Source organism: Eretmochelys imbricata, chromosome 7 (assembly GCF_965152235.1).
Source record: "Eretmochelys imbricata isolate rEreImb1 chromosome 7, rEreImb1.hap1, whole genome shotgun sequence".
In the NCBI taxonomy this organism is placed as follows: domain Eukaryota; kingdom Metazoa; phylum Chordata; order Testudines; family Cheloniidae; genus Eretmochelys; species Eretmochelys imbricata.
The window spans coordinates 35,983,430-36,004,624 of record NC_135578.1 but is presented as its reverse complement, the minus strand read 5'-3'; the positions used below and the strand labels follow the sequence as shown (position 1 = coordinate 36,004,624).

Genomic DNA, 21,195 nt, shown 5'->3' with positions numbered 1-21,195 from the left:
CCCCTCAGGCTATGTTTCAGTCCCCTGCTCTTCTCCCCTACTCCCAGGCCCTGCAGAGCTCCCTCTTTGCTCCTTTGTCTGAGCACTGCCTTCCACGGCTCCTCCCCACCCGAGCCCTTCTTCCTAGCTTGTTTCCTCACAGCTTCCCCTCTCCTGGGATTCTGGTAGTTTCCTCCTAGGGACTCTGTTCTTCTCACAGGCCCTATTGTCAGGCCTCCCACAGGAGCCTGACCTGCTCTCTGTGGTCCTCGCCAGCCTGCCTTCAAAAGGCCCCTCCCAGAAAAAAAGAACTCCCCTTGCTCCTCTCTCCTGGGTCTCCTCCCTCACTGAGATCTCTTCCCTCTCTATGTGGTCCACCCTGACCCTTTCACAGCTGGGATCATTAGTTGTAATTAAGTCACTCCATCAGGATCAGCTGGGGATAACTGCTATGCCACAGCCAAGACTGAGCCTGTTTCCATTAAAGGACTGATCAGCCAGCCTGTGGCTTTTATTCTGGAATAAGAGCATCTGCACATGGAGTTATTCAAGATTAGCTATTGTGCTTTAAATTCACATCCTACTTTAATCTGAATTAACTTTCAAGTACAGACAACCCTAAGTAATAGCTGCTTGGACTGGCCACATTTATTTCAGGGCGTGTTTCTGTTCCCTCGCTACATGAGCGTAACTCTTAGAATCAGGTTGCCAGTACAAATATTAGCAATTATCAATTTAAACTATTTGTTTCCTGAACATTTCCTGCAGTAGTCACTTACCACTCGCTGCTGCAAGCCACCATTTCTGCCACTGAACTCATTCAATTGGATATTCAGAGAAGTAAACACAAGGTTGTAAACAGACCAAGTCATTTGTTCAGAAATTTGAATATTCACAGATTTGAGTTTTTTTTTTTTCCCCTTCAGTATGCAACTAGTTCTATGTCAACCAATGAAGGATTCTATTCACTGTAAGAACCAATACTACGAAATAATTTTGCTGATTAACCAAAAGCCATTGCAACAAAGACTGAATCCTGATCCCACTCAAGGCAATGGCAAAATGCCTATAGAACTTAAATCATAGAATCATAGGACTGGAAGGGACCTCGAGAGGTCATCTGGTCCAGCTCCCTGCACTCATGGCAGGACTAACTATTAATGGACCAGGACTTGGCCTTATGTGCTCCATTGACATTTGGTCATAGCATCACAGTACAAGAATCAATTTAACTCATTCACAATGTTTATGACTCCACTGGAAAGTACTCATCATAGCTGCAAATTCATCAGCTTACAATAAATGTATGAGAAAGAAATCGCAGCATTAGGTGCAGAAAGCCTGAACCTTATTCTAGTCAAACTGTTCTTTTAAGAAAAGATTGAGTTTACAGTGGCAGAAATTTGTTTAGACAAAGAGCGCTTACATCTCCAAATAACCTTCCAGAGCACCAGTGGTTTGATGCGACCATACAGGGCTCTAACTCAAAAGCTTTGTTTCCTCTTGTGGCAAGCCATTTCATGAACCAAGCCATTTTGCTTTTAGAGTTTTCCCCCCCTTGACCCTGAGCACTAGCAATTTAAGGTAAGTCACCATTAGGGCAGTTGGATGCATGCCAAGAAACTACATCTAGGGGCCCCAAGAGGAGTAATATACAACAAGCTGTTCCCAAAGCACTCCACCCAAGTCATTTAATACTTAGAGCAGTTCACTTAATTAAATACATACAACACAGAACTGGTGGCCTAGACTAGGAAGAGACTAAGTACTGGAACAGAGGAGACATTTTTATGTTGAGGAGAATAAACCTGTCTATAAGCATTTCTAAAGTACTTATCACCATAGCAACTCGGTATCTCTCAGATATCTTTAGCTCTCTCTAAGAGGAAAAAATTGCCATTTTTCTGAAAAACCCAAGTTAGAGCTGTGGAAACTAAGGCATCCTTTACCATCACTGAACACACGGGAATTGAGATGTTCAGCAGAGCTGACTGAAAAAGAGACCTACCCATTTTAGATGAAAATTTGATAAAAATATTTAAATAGAAAATTATATTTTTGAGGAAAGATTTAACAAACAACCCCTCAAAATTTGGAAAATGTTGACCAACTCTAATGTTGAGGAACTCAAAGGAAAGGGCCCAGAGTCCTCCCCACCATTTCAATCACAGAAGATTTATGGAATTCCTCACCTATTTCAGATGAGAACTCTCAGCCACTCCCTATCAAGTTCATAAAAAAAGAACAGAATCAAAGGATAATCTGGACACCTCATCTGGATATATCAGAAGAAATCAGCTGCAAGTGATAAGTGTAGGTGACAGCCACTAACTTGCATTTAACACTGCTGTTCATGGGCTTAACCAAGTGTTTTGCTTCATTCTATAGTTATATTCTTTACAGATCAGTTCAACTCTGCAAAGTGCCTTAGTAAAAATGGCATCCTGGGGGTTCCATCTTACCTGTATTTCAGTGATTCCATGTCAAATTTGCTCAGTTTACAAGTAAAAGTTTTTTTTTTAAACCCCTTCAATTGGTAAATTTACATACTCACTTTTGGTTTGGACAGTCAAGATAGATTATTTTTCTCATATCACTTGTAAAATCCCGTAGGGCAAATTACACTTTCAGTGGCACCTGCATAATCCTGCTGTCTCCAAACTATGCCATAAATTACATCACTTAGAATAGAATGTAATATATATAATAGAATATAATAGAATAATATGTTAAGGAATCTTATAAAGCTTTATTAAATAAAACAAGTATAAACACTCATATTTACATTCAAACTCTCCATTTTAAGGAACACCAGCATGTAAGGCACATCTGTATTTCTCCAACACTAGTAACTAAATTATACAAAACCCCACAAAGGAATACTATTGACCAATGTGGCATTTTCCAGTAATACCATGTAAAAAAATCTACATGCCACAGAATTTGTCTGTGTATACATTCATGTCTTTCGAATATTTGCCTGTATAATCTTGCATATTTGATACATTTCTCACAAGAAGAACTGAATGTTTTACTGGCTCACACTGTAATGACACAATATTATGTTCTTTATAACAGATCACCTGTGACTACCTTCATCGAACTTTTTGTTGGTTTTTTGACAATTCACAACTAAGGAAATTATTCACAGTTGCCACTCTGACAGTATTACATACATGTAAACAAAGCCTGAGGCTGAGGCTGAGGGTGATAGCTGCAAAACACTGCCCACGGGATGAAAGAAAATGACCAATAATTCAATTTCATCATCAGAGGATTTAATATACCACAACTGAGGTAATTTTTCCCTCCTAGGAGCAATATTTTAAAGCCAGGGCTTGAAAATCACTCTCTTCTCATGTTTTAAAATAAACGTGTAAAAATCTCACTCGTGTGTACTTTGTAGGCAGTCTTCTGAAAAGCACAGCATGTCTGAGCTTGTGCAGTGATCTACCTCCTGGTTTAGTAAAGTAGCTTCTGACTTTTCTGTCGATAACGCAGTTTGAGTCATATGGGCCTGTTCTAGCCAATCAAAACTTAAAAAAACAGAACAAAAAATAAAATAGTTTACTACCTCTGCAATATGCTGCATACACTTATTACAAGTAGCTGTTATACAGTAAACACGCTTTTTACTATTAGATAAGATATTAATTATACTATGCTCTGCTTGTACACACCATTAATAGCTAGTAGTAAAAGTCAACATTTTTAGGGCGCCCATATTGTACCAGAGACAAACAGGTTAAACTAACTGAAATTCATATTTCATTTTTATCACATAACATGCCACTTAGTTCACAATGCAGTAACCGGGGCAGTGGTGATGCATGGAGGCTCAGTGTCTGCTGAGGTACCTATATTTCTAAAATCAATCAATAAAATACACTGTTCTTCATGTTTGTATTAACAAATAAAGACCCAAAAACAAATGAAAAATAACTGCCTTCAATCAAAAAGATTTGCATATTCCTTTGTAACAATTCTAGAAATCTTCATTCATAAATTATGGTTACTCTAGAAAGGCACATGCTTTTTAGCATTCTCGGCCATTAGCGCAGGAGAGTACAGTAACCATATATATACTGCAATTGTACCTATGGGGAGCCATAGTTATAATTTTCTGTAAAAAAAAAAAAAAAAAAAAAGGAAACAGACTAATCTATTCACAGTTATTACAGTATTTCTTATTTTTAAACTGGCAAATAATGAAGCTAAATCACATTGTAAGGCTAAAATATAAGAACACTTATCAGTGCAGTACATTCCTGAGTCTCATGATGATAATACTGGAGCCCAAAGAAAACTTTAGTCCTTTGAAACACAGACTCCATCACATTTTTGGCTCACATCTTACCTGTTCTACTATTTCCCTTCTTTGAAAGGCATGTTAAAAGAAAGTTAATGTCCACAAGAAGCAAATAAAAAAAACGCAATATTTTAACCACTTTCTTCTAAGTGTACCTTCTAATTGCATGAAGCATGCAGGAAAGCTAGCTTAGCACAAAGAAAGCTAATTGTCCAGTCATCTTTGTCAACTGACCATAATGTAAAAGACACAGGAACAGATTTTATAGGATTGAAAGCATCCCCTTAAAAAACTGAAGAGCATTATTATGCATTAAAAAAACAGGTGTTGCACAGTATATTACACTGCATTTTTAGGATGACTTGCATTACACTGAGCATTTGGAAGTTTTTAAGTCTAGCTGAGAATTTTCCAGAGTGAAATGAGTTTGCTACAAGTAAAAGCATTGACTTTTCTTTTAACCCAAGTATATGTCCTTGTGCAGACGAGTCCTGTAGTCTTTCTTTAATGTGAAGCATAACCAGTACTCCATAGCCTGGAGGGAGGACTGTTTTTTCTATCTGAGGACGAAGGACTGAGCGACGTTGCAGATGAAACAGAAAAACCTACAGTCGTGGAGAAAGAGAGAAAACAATCATATTAAAGAAGGGGAGGGGGAGTGAGGGAGTGAAAAACCAACAGCTGCTCTTAGATTGGATTAACACTGGAAAGGGAGTCTAAGAACTCACTGAAAATAAAGTTCTACCTTTATATTGTGAGGTATATTTTTATCAAATGAGAATGATGGGACTTCTGTATTTCTTCTCACAAGCAACATGAATTAGTGCATTGATAAAACCCCTGAGGCCCACACATATTTCATTTCAGTAAATAATGACAGTAACTAATAATCTGGGTTTGTTTTACCTCACTCTGAATACCCCAAAAGTCATTAATATGAAGCAAGGCTCCAGTTCAGCAAAATACTCAAGCATGTGCTTAACTATAAGCAAGTAGTCCCAACTGAAGTAAATTGGATTATTCGTGTATTTACGTGCATTGCTGACTCAGGGTCCTACACTGCAATAGGTATTCAGTGACTTCTGTGTGAAACTGATTGATCTGTTTTTTTGTGAAAGTTAATGTGATTTTTTTCAGTAATTAATTTTATGTGGTTATTGACCATCTGATGTTTTGATTTTCCATGGCAGTTCAAGAAACTGAACATTTGTCATGGGCAGGTACACGAAAACTCAAATGCACACAAAAAGTCATAGCAAGGAAGAAAAAGAATATGAACAGTATTGCAAAAAGTAAAAGAAGAGGATGAGTATGTGGTGAGGTTTGCAAAACTAATCCTACTTAGTGGGAGTGAGAGGTTTGTGAATTCTCTTCTTACCTCAACCAATGACTCACCTTAACATGTCACAAGCAAATTTAGGTCTATATTGGAAGTAGGTAAATCTCTATCACTATTTATTCGGGGAACTTAAGGTGCATAGTTACATTCAAGCTCACACAGCAAGTCAGTGTCAGAGACATGATTAGAAGCCAAGTCTCTTGACAGCTAGATCTATTTTCCCCAAAATAATTTCAAAATGTAGTAAAATTGAACAAAATCTTGTGAACTCTTTGCAAGCCCCAAACCAGGCACATGTCAAGAAAAGATTTTGGTACGAAATTTCACCCAGCTGTAGTTGTTTTAGCTTCTTTCTGTTTTGTCCAAACAGAATAAAGAGCACATTGGCACCTGAAGCCTAGATTTTTGGATAAGTTTGAATGTACAGTAGTGGGAGCTCTGGTCCTAACAGCATCAACAGAACAGTTGGTCTACCATGTCTGAATTCATTAATCCAGGGTTTTAAATAATTGCTTTTTCTGGCCAAGGGTTAAAAAGGAACAAGGCAAAATGGGAGGTCCTGCAGATGCTGTTTGAAGATGCGTGGTGGGAGTAAGAATTTCTTTGGAAGTTTGGTAATTTTATTCCCTGTATGTTACTTTCTGTTCTCTGACCCCGGAGCAGTTTAGTGATGCTTGTGGCAATTCTTTTTTTAGATTTTCATTGGCATGGGAAAGCAGGAGACAAGGAGAAGCAAGTGAAAGGCTCCTCCAGCTTTCCTTGCACCTGGCTTTCTTAATCACTTCCTTCATCCCAAATAGGGTGTCCAGACAGCAAATGTGAAAAATTGGGATGGGGGCAAGGGGTAATAGGAGCCTATATAAGAAAAAGACCCACAAATTGGGACTGTCCCTATAAAATTGGGACATCTGGTCACCCTAATCCCAGACCAGATATATTCTTCCATTTTTTTCAGCAATTTTTTGTAGCTAGTGAGGCTTCCAGCCCTTCTGCACTCTGTTCCCATGGATTTAACACTGGGAACTTCACTTTAATTGAAGGCAAAGAAGTTTCCTTCTCTGCTCTACGTAGGACTATGCAGAGGAGGAAGTTTCCCTCTGCAGTAAGCTGGATACTTCACAAGGTTAATTTAATACATGAAACATTGTAGAAGATACTGTAGAGATGATCACTAAGACAACTGAAATCCCGGGTAATTAATTTTGATTCCTTGCAGGCCCTTGCTCAGACTTTAATAAAGGGTAATGTAATGCCAAGGAGGAAGAAAGAAAACCTAAGCTCATTTTACTAATTATAAGAAGAATTTTGAGTATTTCCCAGTTATGCTGGGCTTGATTTCCAAATTAAATTTAAATAGTCTGTCAGCTCATTGTTTTCCTTTTTAAAGAAGGGAACATGACACTACTTTCCACATTTTATTTTCTTTCCTGACACACTTGGCAGTGATGATGGTAAAAGCTTTTGGGATTCTTGACCTTGCCTGAATCTTCCATGATCAACAATGGAGCCTGAAGCATTACTAAACCCTTTCACCCAGGGCACTCTTTTGGCTAACCTTCATTCCACCAAGGATACATTACAAAGAAACAAACTTATAAATAAAAGTGTGTCTGTTCTACCATAGAGGGACTGAAATCTCCATTACAGCATAGGAAACTGCACTGAAACCCTCTTAGTGGAATTTCCCAAAGATCGCGACTAAGACAAGGTGTTAAAAATTTCTCTCTCAATCAGGAGTGCAACTACTGACAGTCAAAGAATTCTGATTTTTCTTTATGTTTCTGATCAAACCTAAGTATGTACCCAAAGTAACATTGGGATTTCTGATGTGCATGTTACATAAAAGGCAAAGTAACATACATAGAAGGTCTTGAGCTATGGGGGCTTTTGTCACTGGATTCATAGGAACAGGATTTGGACCTTAGTTTTCCCACTACTGCAGGGAATTTTTTCCCACGTATTTCTTGCAAAATACCATTTAATGATCCTGATTCTAGTCTCCATCACAAAAATGTAAATCACAAGTATTTCCACTGAGGTCTAAGGACAGATGTAGAACAGATGTGTGAGAAAACAGAATCAGGACCACAAAAAGTTGTATGGTGCTTAGATGCCAGCCTTGTAATTTATTTCAGGATACAGGCTTCTCTTAGTGCAACTTCCTTGCATTAATTCAGATGCAATATCTAGGGTAGTTAATTAATTTTATTTATAACAGCTGCTTACTGTTATAGCTGTGTTGAGGTGTCCTTGGGGTAAATGCTGGATAAGTGTTCTGTTCTTTTGGGGAGAAAACTGCATGGTAGGCTGAAAGACATTATCAAAAACATTTCAGAGTGGAAATTATTCCTTTAAATCCAGTTAAAATGTTTAAAAGTTAGGAAAATATTATTGAAGCTTTTTACTCTCTTACCTATGATCATAACAGCTGTCCCTGCCAGCAGTGCAAACAGTGTGAAGAACATTACTTGATAGGAATCAAGGAAGTGTTGGAATAAGCTGGCTCCGTCTGTGGAACCGATTGAAAAGGAGAGATATCATATGATGTTATAAATAGCATTGTATCTTTTTAATCCCCTCTACTGACAACTGGGCTCTTTTCCTAGTTTTTTTCTATTTCACTTTGAATATTTATTTGTTCATGATACATTTTATTAGTTTAAATAACATGACTGACTTAGATTACAATGGCAAATTCCACTATAATGTTCAAAATGTGCTTGTCGGTGATAACTCAAAATAGATTGAAATGTCACACACATTGTTCCCACATCAACCCACTAATCAGTTTTGGAAATGCCAAGCCACGTTTGAGAATATGTAAAAATTAAAGCAAGGAGTACTGTTGGATACTATAGCATTAAGGAACTTATGTCAGCTGGAATGGGCAAGCAGCCATTAGAGAGTATATTCCAAAGACAGTAATTGGACTGACCCAGAAAACGGAAATGTGTCCAGCTTCAGCCACAAGGAGCATTTGCATGCAAACTTTGCTGTTAGAATATTAGTGTTTATCTTACATATCAGACAACTTTTTAGCTGACTGTTACCCCAGCTCAAATCTAAGCCACACTAAGTTCTACACCATCACCTTGAACACTAATGAACATTGGAGATTTATTCTGACACATGAAACACACAGATACATAAACTTACGTCTCATTGGCTCACTTCTCTCAGCTACATAGATCACTGTCACCGGTACAGTGATAGACTGGTCAGTCACTGGGCTAGATATGGTAAGAATGGTTGATAAGGACTCCTGGCTTGGAACTCTTGGATCAGATACACTAACAGTGTAGATTACATAACTAGGCAGTCCATACGATTTCTCCTTCTCAAAGGCCTTCACCACTGGTGACCCACATTTCACCTGCAAGACAAACATACTGTCCGAACAAGCACTGTGCACACCCTCTTTTCCTGGTTCTATGCCAATGAGATGCATAAGAATTACCACTCTCTTGGAAGGAAAATTTGCTTCAAAGAGGAGCAAATGCTGTAACCATAGAGCTATACCACCAAACATCCTCAGAGTCACTCTCCCTGTCTGCTCGCACAACTATCTGTTGCCGTTTCAGTATTGCTGCTGCTACTTTTGGTAAACCCTCTCTTGCAAGCCTGGAGAAGAGCATGGATGTGAACTCCCCACACAGTAGCATATGAAAGTAATATCATCCTGCCAGGGCATGAAACAAACATGTGAGTGATCATCAACTAACTAGTAAAACTAGCTGTACCGTTCGGTAACAAAGTGAAAACAGAAAAATGTTTTCACTCCCTGCTCCCTACCTGTTGCATAACCTCCAGGGTTACTTGTAATAATACTTGTACAACACAATAAACGTAACAGTATATTTCCACATAGAAATGTGATTCTCAACATAAGAATAGCCATACTGGGTCAGACCAAAGGTCCATCTAGCCCAGTATCCTGTCTTCTGTCAGTGACCAATGCCAGGTGCTCCAGAGGGAATGAACAGAACAGGTAATCATCAAGTGATCCATCCCCTGTCGCCTATTCCCAGCTTCTGGCAAACAGAGGCTAGGGATACCATCCCTGCCCATCCTGGCTTCTCAAGTTGGTGGATACAAGAATGTTAACATCAGCTACAGTACTTAAAAGATCCTCCTATCCTTCTACAAATTAAATCTTTCTACTGTCGGGTAATGTCAATACAGTGAGTCAAATACTAAAATGCTTTAAAAAACTTAGCAAGGTTGATGAACACAGGTTGTTATTATTTTAATATCAGATCTCAAATTTTATGATGACTTTCTGCATTTAGTCCCTGGGGTGAGAGGAAAAACAATCAAATATTAGATATGCCCAAATATGGTTTACTTAGCTGGAAAAAATACACACAACTGTATGTGCACAATTACAAAAAGTAGTGTTTTAATCTTTCCCCTCTGTAGAGATTATAAATGTCTGCAGTTCACACCACAGCAGGTACTGTCAGAAGACATTTTTGAATTTTAAAGGTCATGCATGTATTAGTACATAAAACCAGAGAATCATAGCAGTTACAGATGGCAAAGAATTGAGTCAGTCCACAGAAAGTGCAGCACATGGTCTCTGGATAGATGTTAAACTAGCAAACATGATACTTTATTTTTATCCAAAGCCAGGTCTGTTTGGGCTTCTCACAATAGCTACTAAGAATGGATCTAACAATCCGCACAAGTATAACAATGGGCAACGGGTTATAGCTGGTTGTGATGGGGTGTAGGGGAACTAACTGCGCCCTAATACACAGGGGGTTAAATTCCAGCTACACCTTCTCCCCCCTTGCATAGGTGTCTAGGGGAAGATTTATGAGCAGGGCTGCTGGAAAGAGAGAATGGCTCTGGGAAGGCTCTATGCTAGCAGAGCTGCTGGGGGGAAGAGGGTGGTGAGTGAACCTCAGGTCAGGAAATCTCCCTCCTGTGTTTCGCTCAGGCCCATTTGTTCCGATTTATGATGAGAAAGGTTTTACCCCTGCTGAAAAATCCTGCCAATTCAGCTACTTGATTTCTCCTGAGCCACCTCATTAATTTACATGCCGCCTCCTGGGACTATCATCGTATACATGCCCTGACCTTGTGCTATATTTTTTGTGACGCGCAATGTATATTTACACTATGGGCTACTCTGTGACTTGCATGGCACACACGGGAAAGCAAGAGCCCCTCCTTACATACTTGCATGGGCTACCTGGGCCTGGCCACACAGATGGGCAAACATTCCCAACACCAGGCAAGCACCAGTCCTCACGACAAGCTGGCCAGCACCACTGAGCAAGTAGGGGAGTGTGTGTGTGTGTGTTATAATTTGCTATAGGAATAAGCCAGCCATAAATGACTCCTCCCCTGGAGCAAGGGAAAAGCATGGAGGGCATTAATCATCAGAGGGATGAGAGAGTCACATTGCCGCCTGGAAATACTCCCAGGCTGATGACGTTTACACACTGGCCCCTTGCTCACAAATGCACCCAACGGCTCAATACAGCCTTAAATATGTAATGAGAATTTGCCGTGACATACTCACCTCCAGTTTGTCAAGAATTTCAGTGGCTCCAAATATTTTCAAGTCAGAGCTTGTGTAATGGTTACTTAAGAGAATTTCAGTCTGATCAGCATAAAACCCTGGATTGAATGGCACTTCAGCGCTGATCTGCTCTCCAGAGAAATGGCTGCCCTGGACTGAAGCCGTAACTATGAGAGCAGTTTTGCTCATGCTCAGATGCTTTAGCTGCTTGTCAGTAAGTCTGTGCATTGTAATGGAACAGGTATAGTGTCCTATAAAGATGAAAACAGTTCAACCCTTGTTAATTTACTTGAGTTTCTTTATCGTTTTTCTCTTCACACCCAAGAACATTTCTTGTGGAAAAGGGAGACTTTAGAGGGGAACAGAATAAGGAGAAGGTGGTGCCCTGACAAACCACAATGGAAAGGGTGTCCCAAGAGTGGAAAAAGGCATGAAGGTGCAGTGGACAAATGGGACCCTAGGATGGGGCCTACCAATAATTCCCAATGGTACTGAATTAGAAGACTCCCTTCATGTAAAATTGTTCATGTGCCCAGCTGGTTTGAACCAAATTTTGAGTGCATGATTACTGGGAACACTGGATCAAATGCTTTATTCCAATTCAAGTATAACAACATATACTCTGTTCTCTTCATCCATCTAGCCAACAACCATCATCATAAACTTTGTCTGGTATGATTTGTTCTTTAGAAACCCATCCTGCATATTGCCTTATTGCACACTGCTCCATTACTGCTCAGATATTCAGTGATTCCCTCCAACCCCTTAAACATCATCCCATTAGATTGCTAAAATAAATAAAAAAAGAATCCCAAAGTGAGCCAAGTGGATATTATCAGTACAAGCTGATTTTCTCATTCACATCAATTTCCTTGCCATTTTCTCCACCATTTGTATCACAAGACAGATGCTTTTCTCAAGAACAATTTGAGGGGGACGGAGTAACTTTCGCACCTCGGAAGGTTTGGCTGACCATGTGTTTAAGCACAGACCTGAAGCAAGGATAAATAGATGCCCCTTTTTTCCACTCTGTATAAGGAAACTGCAACATCTTACCCCCAGTAGCATACTTTCTGCAGCACTGTGCAACAAAGGCAACCTCCATTATGCAGAGCGGCAGGTCTAACGGACTATTATAAGAAAGCTCTCTCCACATAATCTGTGCTTTTTAAAAATCATATTGTGACTCATCTACACTTTCCCCCTGCTCTCCCAGTGTTGCCAAATCTCATGATTTTTTCACAAGTCTCATAATGTTTCGGTATGTCTTAAAGCCCCAGCTCCTGGTGTCATGGGATCAGAGGAGAATCTTAGCTTTCATTAAAATGAAAAAGTTTCTAGCCCTCACGGTTTCAGGGAAAAACATGAAAACATGAATCCCTAAAATGTTCACAAACCAAATAAAGAAGAACTTCAAATGCATTAGGTTAAAAAAAATGTACAATTTTTAAGCTCTTCTTGTGATTTTTGAATCCTTGGCATTGAGAATACTGCAATACCCGCACAAGACAGGTATAGTGAACAGATTGAGAAGATCAGCTTTAGCCCAACACAAGTTATTGGGCTCAATACAGGGTTATCTGGGTGAAATTTAATGGCCTCTGCTCTACAGGTCAGACTCGGTGATTTAATGGTCCCATCTGAGCATAAACTCTACGAATCTGCCTGACTCTAGATAGAAGACAAAGACATTGGTCCCTGGCAGGGGAAGCAGCTAGAGGAATTGATGTGAATTGTAACTGTTCCATCTGTTGATGGGTTAGGCGCTTCCACTGCTGAAGAGGTTCCCAATGTCAGGGTATTTCTTGACATCTGAGTACTCATGCATTCTCAGGTAGCAGTGGTGGCTTGTACTTTTTGTTTTTGTCTTGTCATCTGCAGTTAGCTAAGAAACTGAAGCCTTTCCTCACGCGATCACCTGTGCCTTTTCCACATCCAGACTGAGCCACTGCAAAGCAACCTATCTGGGGCTAGCTTTATACAATTCAGCAAGGGCAAATATGGCACCCCGCTAGTTTTGTGAAGTGGATCAGCATGAGCACATTATGCCTCCGTTCCACAGATGGCACTCGCTTCCCATCCATTTCAAGGTGCAATGGAAAGACTCATATGTGTGAAGCTACTCATATGGGTTTGCAGAATCAGGATCTTAATTTGTACTTCAACCTTTTCGGAAGTGATCTAGGTAGTGATTTCTTAGCATTAAAGTCTGGATGCAGCCCAAAAATTCTACCAAATGCATCATTAAATTACACAGGGTTGTATCATATAAAATTTCTCAAAACAGCACTATATAGATAGGAGGAAATGTGGAAATTAATGAACCCCCACTGGTACAAGACTTGTTTGAAAACATTAAGATCTTGACTGCTGTATGGAGCAAACAGTAACAGAGATTATACAGGTTTCAGAGTAGCAGCCGTGTTAGTCTGTATTCGCAAAAAGAAAAGGAGTACTTGTGGCACCTTAGAGACTAACCAATTTATTTGAGCATAAGCTTTCGTGAGCTACAGCTCACTTCATCGGATGCATACTGTGGAAAGTGTAGAAGATCTTTTTATATACACACAAAGAATGAAAAAATTATTAAGGATTATTAAGGATCTACAACCTATCCTGAAGGATGACCCAACACTCTCACAAATCTTGGGAGACAGGCCAGTCCTTGCCTACAGACAGCCCCCAAACCTGAAGCAAATACTCACCAGCAACCACATACCACACAACAGAACCACTAACCCAGGAACATATCCTTGCAACAAAGCCCGTTGCCAACTGTGCCCACATATTTATTCAGGAGACACCATCATAGGGCCTAATAACATCAGCCACACTATCAGAGGCTCGTTCACCTGCACATCCACCAATGTGATATATGCCATCATGTGCCAGCAATGCCCCTCTGCCATGTACATTGGTCAAACTGGACAGTCTCTACGTGTAAGAATAAATGGACACAAATCAGATGTCAAGAATTATAACATTCATAAACCAGTCGGAGAACACTTCGATCTCTCTGGTTACGCGATTACAGACATGAAAGTTGTGATATTACAACAAAAAAACTTCAAATCCAGACTCCAGCGAGAAACTGTTGAATTGGAATTCATTTGCAAATTTGATACAATTAACTTAGGCTTGAATAGAGACTGGGAGTGGCTAAGTCATTATGCAAGGTAACCTATTTCCCCTTGTTTTTTCCTACCCCCCCACCTCCTCAGACGTTCTTGTTAAACCCTGGATTTGTGCTGGAAATGGCCCAACTTGATTATCATACACATTGTAAGGAGAGTGATCACTTTAGATAAGCTATTACCAGCAGGAGAGTGGGGTGGGAGGAGGTATTTTTTCATGCTTTGTGTGTATATAAAAAGATCTTCTACACTTTCCACAGTATGCATCCGATGAAATGAGCTGTAGCTCACGAAAGCTTATGCTCAAATAAATTGGTTTTTCTCTAAGGTGCCACAAGTACTCCTTTTCTTTTAGAGATTATACAAATGTCAGACAACTACATATCAGTAACAAACTAACATTAAAAACTCTAATTTATGCTTGGGACCCCCTCCTTAATTCCTTATGCATTCAAGACCTCCACTGGAGTCAGGAGTTTTGGATGCACAAGGAATGTTAGAACAAATTGCAGTAGCAGTGTAGCTCTGCATTTACAATCTCAGCTTCTTTCCCCATCTTACCCGAAACTGCATCAAATCCAGGTTCTGCTGTAAAAATATCATGTGCTGGGAAATCAAATGCATCATTGTTAAAATGAAGGTGGCAGCCGATATTGGATTCTGGCTGTAGTTCTTTAATGGCTTCAATCTGAACAGGTGAACAGTCTCCTAAGGGGGAAAAAAACAGGCATTTAAGATAAAAGTGAACTTTGCTAACACAAAAGGATGGCTCAACATCATCCCTGAGAGGAAATTTCAAGTCATTCTGCCACCCTCATTATAATCTCAGACATACTATAAAAATGTCTTACAATAAGTAATGCAGTTGTCTTGTCTCATATGTAGCCTGAAAGAGTATGTATAATTGAAAGTTTTATAATGGTAGTTTAGATAAGTAAAAAAGATTTTTTTTTGTCAGTGAGTCATATTGAACCATAGATTTCAGCTCATTTATACTTTTTTTCCTACAGCTTGTACCTCATAAGTTAGGCAGACTCTGAAAGCCCCACTAAAATGTATTTTTCAGTAGTTGTCAAGAGGATAATGTAATTTATTACTGGATTTGAACAGGCCAATAGTTCACACAAAAATATACTAAAAATATCACTTCAACAAGTGCTGAATCTTAAGACTGTTCAATATTAACAAAAAGGAACTGTGATTGAATCAAGTATGGCTCATTAATCAGAAGAGAAAATATGATGTTTAACTTCACCTGTAAAGTGGTTCTAAAAAACAAATATTTTTGGTGCAATCGTCAATCACAGTAATGGTGATCATGAGCACGCTTAATGCTAAATATATTACTTTAAAAAGTCAATTACATTATAACAGCGAATCAGTCAAGCTGTTGGTTGACTACTAGCTCCTTTACATCACTAAGGAACGCAGACACATTTATTAAGCTCTTCGGTTTAAAAAAAAAATCATGAAAGCATCCATAATTCACAAAAATAATAAATCAAAATAGTTCCAAAAGAGCTCTATACAGAAGTGTTAGCAGAGGTTCCATACTACTCCATGTCCATTGCATGAAAAACAAAAGCCCAATTAAAAAAAACATACTTCAAGCTTGAAACTTCTGTAAACAAACACTGCAGAAAAATGATGGTTTGGGTCAGACTTGACCTTTATCAAGACAAAACAAACTTCACAAGCATTTCTGTTTTCTCTGTTTAAATACAGAAGAACAAATTTTCAAATGACAACATTCCCATTAAAGCTGAAAATTGGGTTTTTGAGCCAAAATTGGTACTCACTTAAAAAATCTGTCCCAAGTATCCTAAAATATTCTCTCTCTCTGCATCTGACAAGAAGCTGCAACCTTCAGTATTTAAGTAGAAGAAACCTGAGTGATTTTAAAATTTGTTTTGTTTTCATAAGGTAAAAATTGTGAATTGGATGGCTCAGGGAACCGGTAATTAGATACAAAGCCTTTCTTCACTAGGTTTCCCATTGAAATCCAGTCTGTCAGCACTGCCTGAAAGGCCTCTGACATGGCCTGTGTGAGTTAAGCGATAGCATCATTCCATGTGCTAGCAGAAAAGTGTCTAGATCACAAAAACTGTTGTTACAAAATGATGCTCTTGCTGGCAATCTTAGGAGAGATATCAAGAACTGAACAGGCCTGGAGACTAATCTGTTCTCTCACTCTGGCAGTGGTTCCTCCCACACAAGGTTGAGATAACGTGTGGAAGGCTTGAATAGACTGCCTGTGCTGTACCTATCCTGCAGAAAGAGGGAGTCAGCCTTCAGGGCCCTGACTCTAGTGCGGGTCATGAGCACTAAACACAAGCAGACTATATTTTAATGGCCTATGACAATATGACAGTCAGGTTCAAATACACTTTCCGTGTACAGCTTTTTTCCGTCATTTGTTGCGAGCAAAGGGGAAAATTACACTAGTTTTATTTCTGAAACCTCTCCCATTTATTTAATTTGGAAATTCAAAATTTTAAACAGCTCTCTAACAGCTAGTTGAAAAGTAGGGGATTATTATTTTTGCTAGAACTGTTGAAATTCTCCCCATTTTTATCCCCAAAATGTGAACATTTTTTAAATCAGCTCTACTGATCAACTTTCTCAACTTTTTTCCTTTTTTGGAAACCCAAAGGTTAACTCTCTTGGGAAAGTTGATGAAAATTCACTGAGCTATTTTGAGTTTGTTAACTGAAAATATTTTAAAACCCATACTTAAACAATGGTTCAAACTCCTCCACCACCCTCAAAAAATGCAGAATGATTCCTGTACACATATCACAAATCAGTCATTTGTATGAAAGAGTGTTTTAGAGATTCTTATATTAGTACAAAAATATGTTCATCTCTTTTTCCAATTTAACATGTCAGAACCTTGTTCTGAGTTCCTTGTGGTTGTGACAGTATTGTGGCTCATAGCACTAAGAGTACATCTACACAGAGAAAAATTGCCACAGCAGTGAGTTTCAGGCGGGGCTTGTGCAACAGAGCTAAAAAGCCATGTACACATTCCTTGGGCTCTGAAACCCAGCAAGGATTCTGAGACTCATTGCCATAGGGTTTGAGGTTTTTTTTTTTTTTTTTAAGTATAGTCAGACCCGTAGGCTTTACGATGATTATGAAGAGCTCACAGCATAGGACAGCAGAACTCCCATATTAATAGCTGGACAGCTCCTTGGCCACAAAAGGATCACATTGTGACTTCCTGATAGTATGTGGCATCACAATGGTATATCACTATATGATGATGCCTCACTGCAATTCAGTATCTTCACACTGTGCAACCTCCTGGCTCAATGCACCACACAGTGTTGTGAACATCTCACTTACATAGCACTGTTGCTGAGAGTGACAGGGAGTCTCAGCTCTTGCCTCCCCATCTTTCATGGCTACTGGGAGGGAAAGGTTGGGTTTTTTCTCCTCTCCCTCCTGGTCCTGGTTCTAGCCCAGCTGCCTGAAAGCTCTCACTGGCTGTCCATTTCCCCAACGTTATGTGTGGTGACTCAGGAGCATGCCCATGGTCTTCTCACTCTGAGATTTTAGCGGGGAAAGGAAAAAGCCAGTAAGACCCTACAAACTCGCAACATGACCATGACGACTCCCACATAGCTTGCGAGGCAATGGTGAAGCACTAGTGCAGGATCCTTTCTTGCTACACTCCTAGATGCTAGAGAAGGTCATGCATGTGCGATTAAGTAATGAACAGGCAAGTAGAAGATTCAGCATACTACCTTTCAAATTTTTGCTTCTATCCCCAGTTGCAACTATAACTTTTGAAGCTGCAACTCCTTGTAAGTTTGTTTTCACTCCAGTTACATGCATCGCTATAGTCCTTTGAGGAATACTGATCGATACCTAAAAAAAAAAGTCAACAAAAGAACCCTATTACAGAAGACTGTTAAATAAAAACAAATTAAGGTAGGAATGGATTTTAGTAAGTCAAAAACTGATTCTCCTCTCTCTCTCTCCCCCTCATACACACACAATGCACTTTTTTTTATTATTATTAAAGAAATGTTGCATTTCTCTAATTTTAGAAGTTGCTTTTTTAGGCAGCTTAAGTTAGAAAAACATTTTACTATTTCTATTAATCCCTCATAAATCAGTCTGCTTAATAGGCACAAAAAAGCTGTATTTAATTTAATTAAAAATAATGTCTGGTGCTCTTATGTCTGCTGATATAGTGAATTCAGTGTAGACAGAACTATTTCACGGAAGATCAAATAAATGCAACTCCCTTTAAATTCAGTAATACTGACTGGCCAATGTACAGTACATATGGTACCACATCAAAAAAATTCTGGTTGGGTATCTCATTCAAACAGTGAAACTTCATTCAGAACAGCATAGCCTTAATCAAAAGTTGTTTAGCATCTGGAACCAACTTAGCCAAGCAAAGAAATGGAGTGTGCCATATAAAAATAGTACAGGCTCAAAATACAAACTATTACGTTAAATTGCCTTCTTTAACACAAACTATAACCATGATGGCTTTGGAAGTACATCAAATATTTTCCCCATCAATTCATCTTCTGCTCAAGATGAACAGTACAGATATAGGAACCTATTTATACATTTCCAAGAAAAAAAATTAAATAAGTGACAATAACAGAAGCTTAAAATTTTGTTGCTAAAAAAAAAAAAAAAAAATATGACCGTAGGTAGAAATATGTTCCTAACAGACAGCAAACAAACCTCAACAGACCTAGTGGAAGTTAGAAGTCTCTCACCTCCCTGTATGTTTTAAGTAGTCCAGGAATCTCATAATAAACAGTGACAACTCCTGAATCCCTTGCCACAGCTACACCAGTCCTTGGGTCAACCTGAAGAACACTGCTCAGTGAAGAGCTCCAGATTCCTGACAAGCCTATGAGAAAAGACTACTTGTAAATTAAACTGCTTAACAGGGTTGCAATATGCTAGCCATGTTTGTTTGGAAACTGGAGTGTGTATCTATAGGTACCCACTATTACATACACCAATTCCTACCACTCTGTGTCTGTGTGTGCATATTATTAGCTATGCTATCCGATGTGCGGGGGCTAGATTCTGAGGTCCTTGTCTCAGAGCCACATTCTGCTCTCAGTTACACCAGCAGAAGTGCCACTGTTGCAAAAATCCCATTAAGGCCAAAGAACTAATTAGAGGATTGAGTAAAGGTCTCAAGACTGTATCTTTGTATTATTATCCCTGTTAAAAAAAATGTACTAAGTCTTTTCCAGAATGTTTTATATTTTAAGAACAATTGAATTGGAAACTGCAGATGTTTGATGCCCAAGACCTCAACATAAGTGAATTTTTCGAAAGCTACAGTTTATCAAACTTATTTGTGGTGTTAAAAAGAATAGCGTGTGTCATCTGATTCTGATCATCATCATAAATAATGTATTTGGTTTCCCTAGACTGTCACAATGCATAGCACTACAAAGTTTCCATGGTAATTCAGAGCCAACATTGAAATGCATTTAAACAGCTAGTGTTTCTTACCTTCTTGATTCATCAGTGTAGTACTAAAACAGATGACATCACCTACTACCATGTCTCTGAGCTCAGGGAAAATGGCATGTTGCACAGGAAGGGGGACATAATCTGCAATTCCACTGTGCTCTGTATCCCAAACCATAAGCAAGGTCAAGCCTACATTTACAGTTCGAATTACAAATGTATTGTTCATGGTTCCTTTCCCAATCTGCACAAAGTCATCTCTGTAAATAAAAGGAAAAAAAATGGCTTTGGACTTCAGAAAATTCTGCTATTCCCTTTACTCTCCTCCTAGCTGATAGGTATTTATTCCATTTTTTTAAAAAAAATCTTACTTTGCCTGACTCCTTTTTTGGGATGGTTATTAATTAACTGAGATTAACAAAAAGGAGCAAAATATACAACTGATGTATTTAGTTGTCGTTCAAGAAATTCTGAATCCGAACCACTGCACTCTGTAGCATGGGTCACGGGTCACCTGCAGGTTTAAACTAGTGTAAATGCTGAATTTTCTGTAGCTTGCAGTCTTTAAACCATGACTTGAGGACTTCAGTAATGCAGCCAGAGGTTAGAGGTCTATTTCAGGAGTGGGTGAGGTTCTGTGGCCTGCAATGTGCAGGAGGTCAGACTAGATGATCTCGATGGTCCCTTCTGACCTTAAAGTCTATGAGTCTGTAAGTCTAGAAGAGGAAATCATGAGGTCCTTATGACCTAATATATCATTTTCTAGCATTTCAAGAAGCTCCTAAAGAAAGGCAAGTCTCTTCTTTCACTTTTTCACAGAAAAAAGAAGCAATATAATGAAAACTCTATGAATGGGTCTAACACTAATTGCAGCTGGTCAGCCATAATTTCTTAACTCTACTAGGTCAGTGTCTTCAAACTGCTACTGAGATATGCACGCTCACCAGCATTGCACACTCCTGACACTACTAATACAAAGATATATCTATATGAGTGGGGAAAAACAAGATAGCTTAAAAAAACCCATAGCTTTCTTTTCCTCATGACTCTCATCCAAGTATTTACACAAGGAATTCTGTGGAAGACAAATTTTGTGCAGTAATCGCTGGGGAATTTGACGAACATCCCACTGACCAAATATGATTTTTTATTGTATCCTGGTAGTGCCCAAAAGCCCCAGTCAGGATCGCATCCTATTGTGCTAAAGACTGTACAAACACATCTGAAGACACAGTCCCCACTCCAAATTCCCTAAGTTTAAGACAAGCTGCAATGAGTGTGACAAACGGCAGGAGGGAGGGAGGAAGGATAAGGCCAACACTAATAAAATCAACTTGTTACATAGGCCAACAATGTGTACAACTTAATGGTTCAGAATCATTGTAAGTATAAATACGCATACACCCCCAGTTCCCACTGACCCTCTGCCTAAGCATGACTT

At 39.1% G+C, this 21,195-nt stretch overlaps 1 protein-coding gene across 2 annotated transcripts in view; it reads right to left on the bottom strand.

Annotated features, from left to right (window-relative positions):
* Positions 1–2,708: 2,708 nt before the first annotated feature.
* NUP210 (nucleoporin 210) overlaps positions 2,709–21,195 on the bottom strand; it is a 120,933-nt gene continuing 102,446 nt past the window's right edge. For both annotated transcript variants that reach the window (XM_077821183.1, XM_077821184.1), the window contains exons 32-40: positions 19,797–20,014; positions 19,040–19,176; positions 18,041–18,164; positions 14,853–14,999; positions 11,158–11,408; positions 8,784–9,000; positions 8,041–8,136; positions 7,854–7,934; positions 2,709–4,893 (exon numbers count right to left, since the gene is read on the bottom strand). In XM_077821183.1, the coding sequence (XP_077677309.1) occupies positions 4,793–4,893; positions 7,854–7,934; positions 8,041–8,136; positions 8,784–9,000; positions 11,158–11,408; positions 14,853–14,999; positions 18,041–18,164; positions 19,040–19,176; positions 19,797–20,014 (1,372 nt within the window). In that variant the 3' untranslated portion in view covers positions 2,709–4,792. The remainder of the gene's footprint in view (positions 4,894–7,853; positions 7,935–8,040; positions 8,137–8,783; positions 9,001–11,157; positions 11,409–14,852; positions 15,000–18,040; positions 18,165–19,039; positions 19,177–19,796; positions 20,015–21,195) is intronic.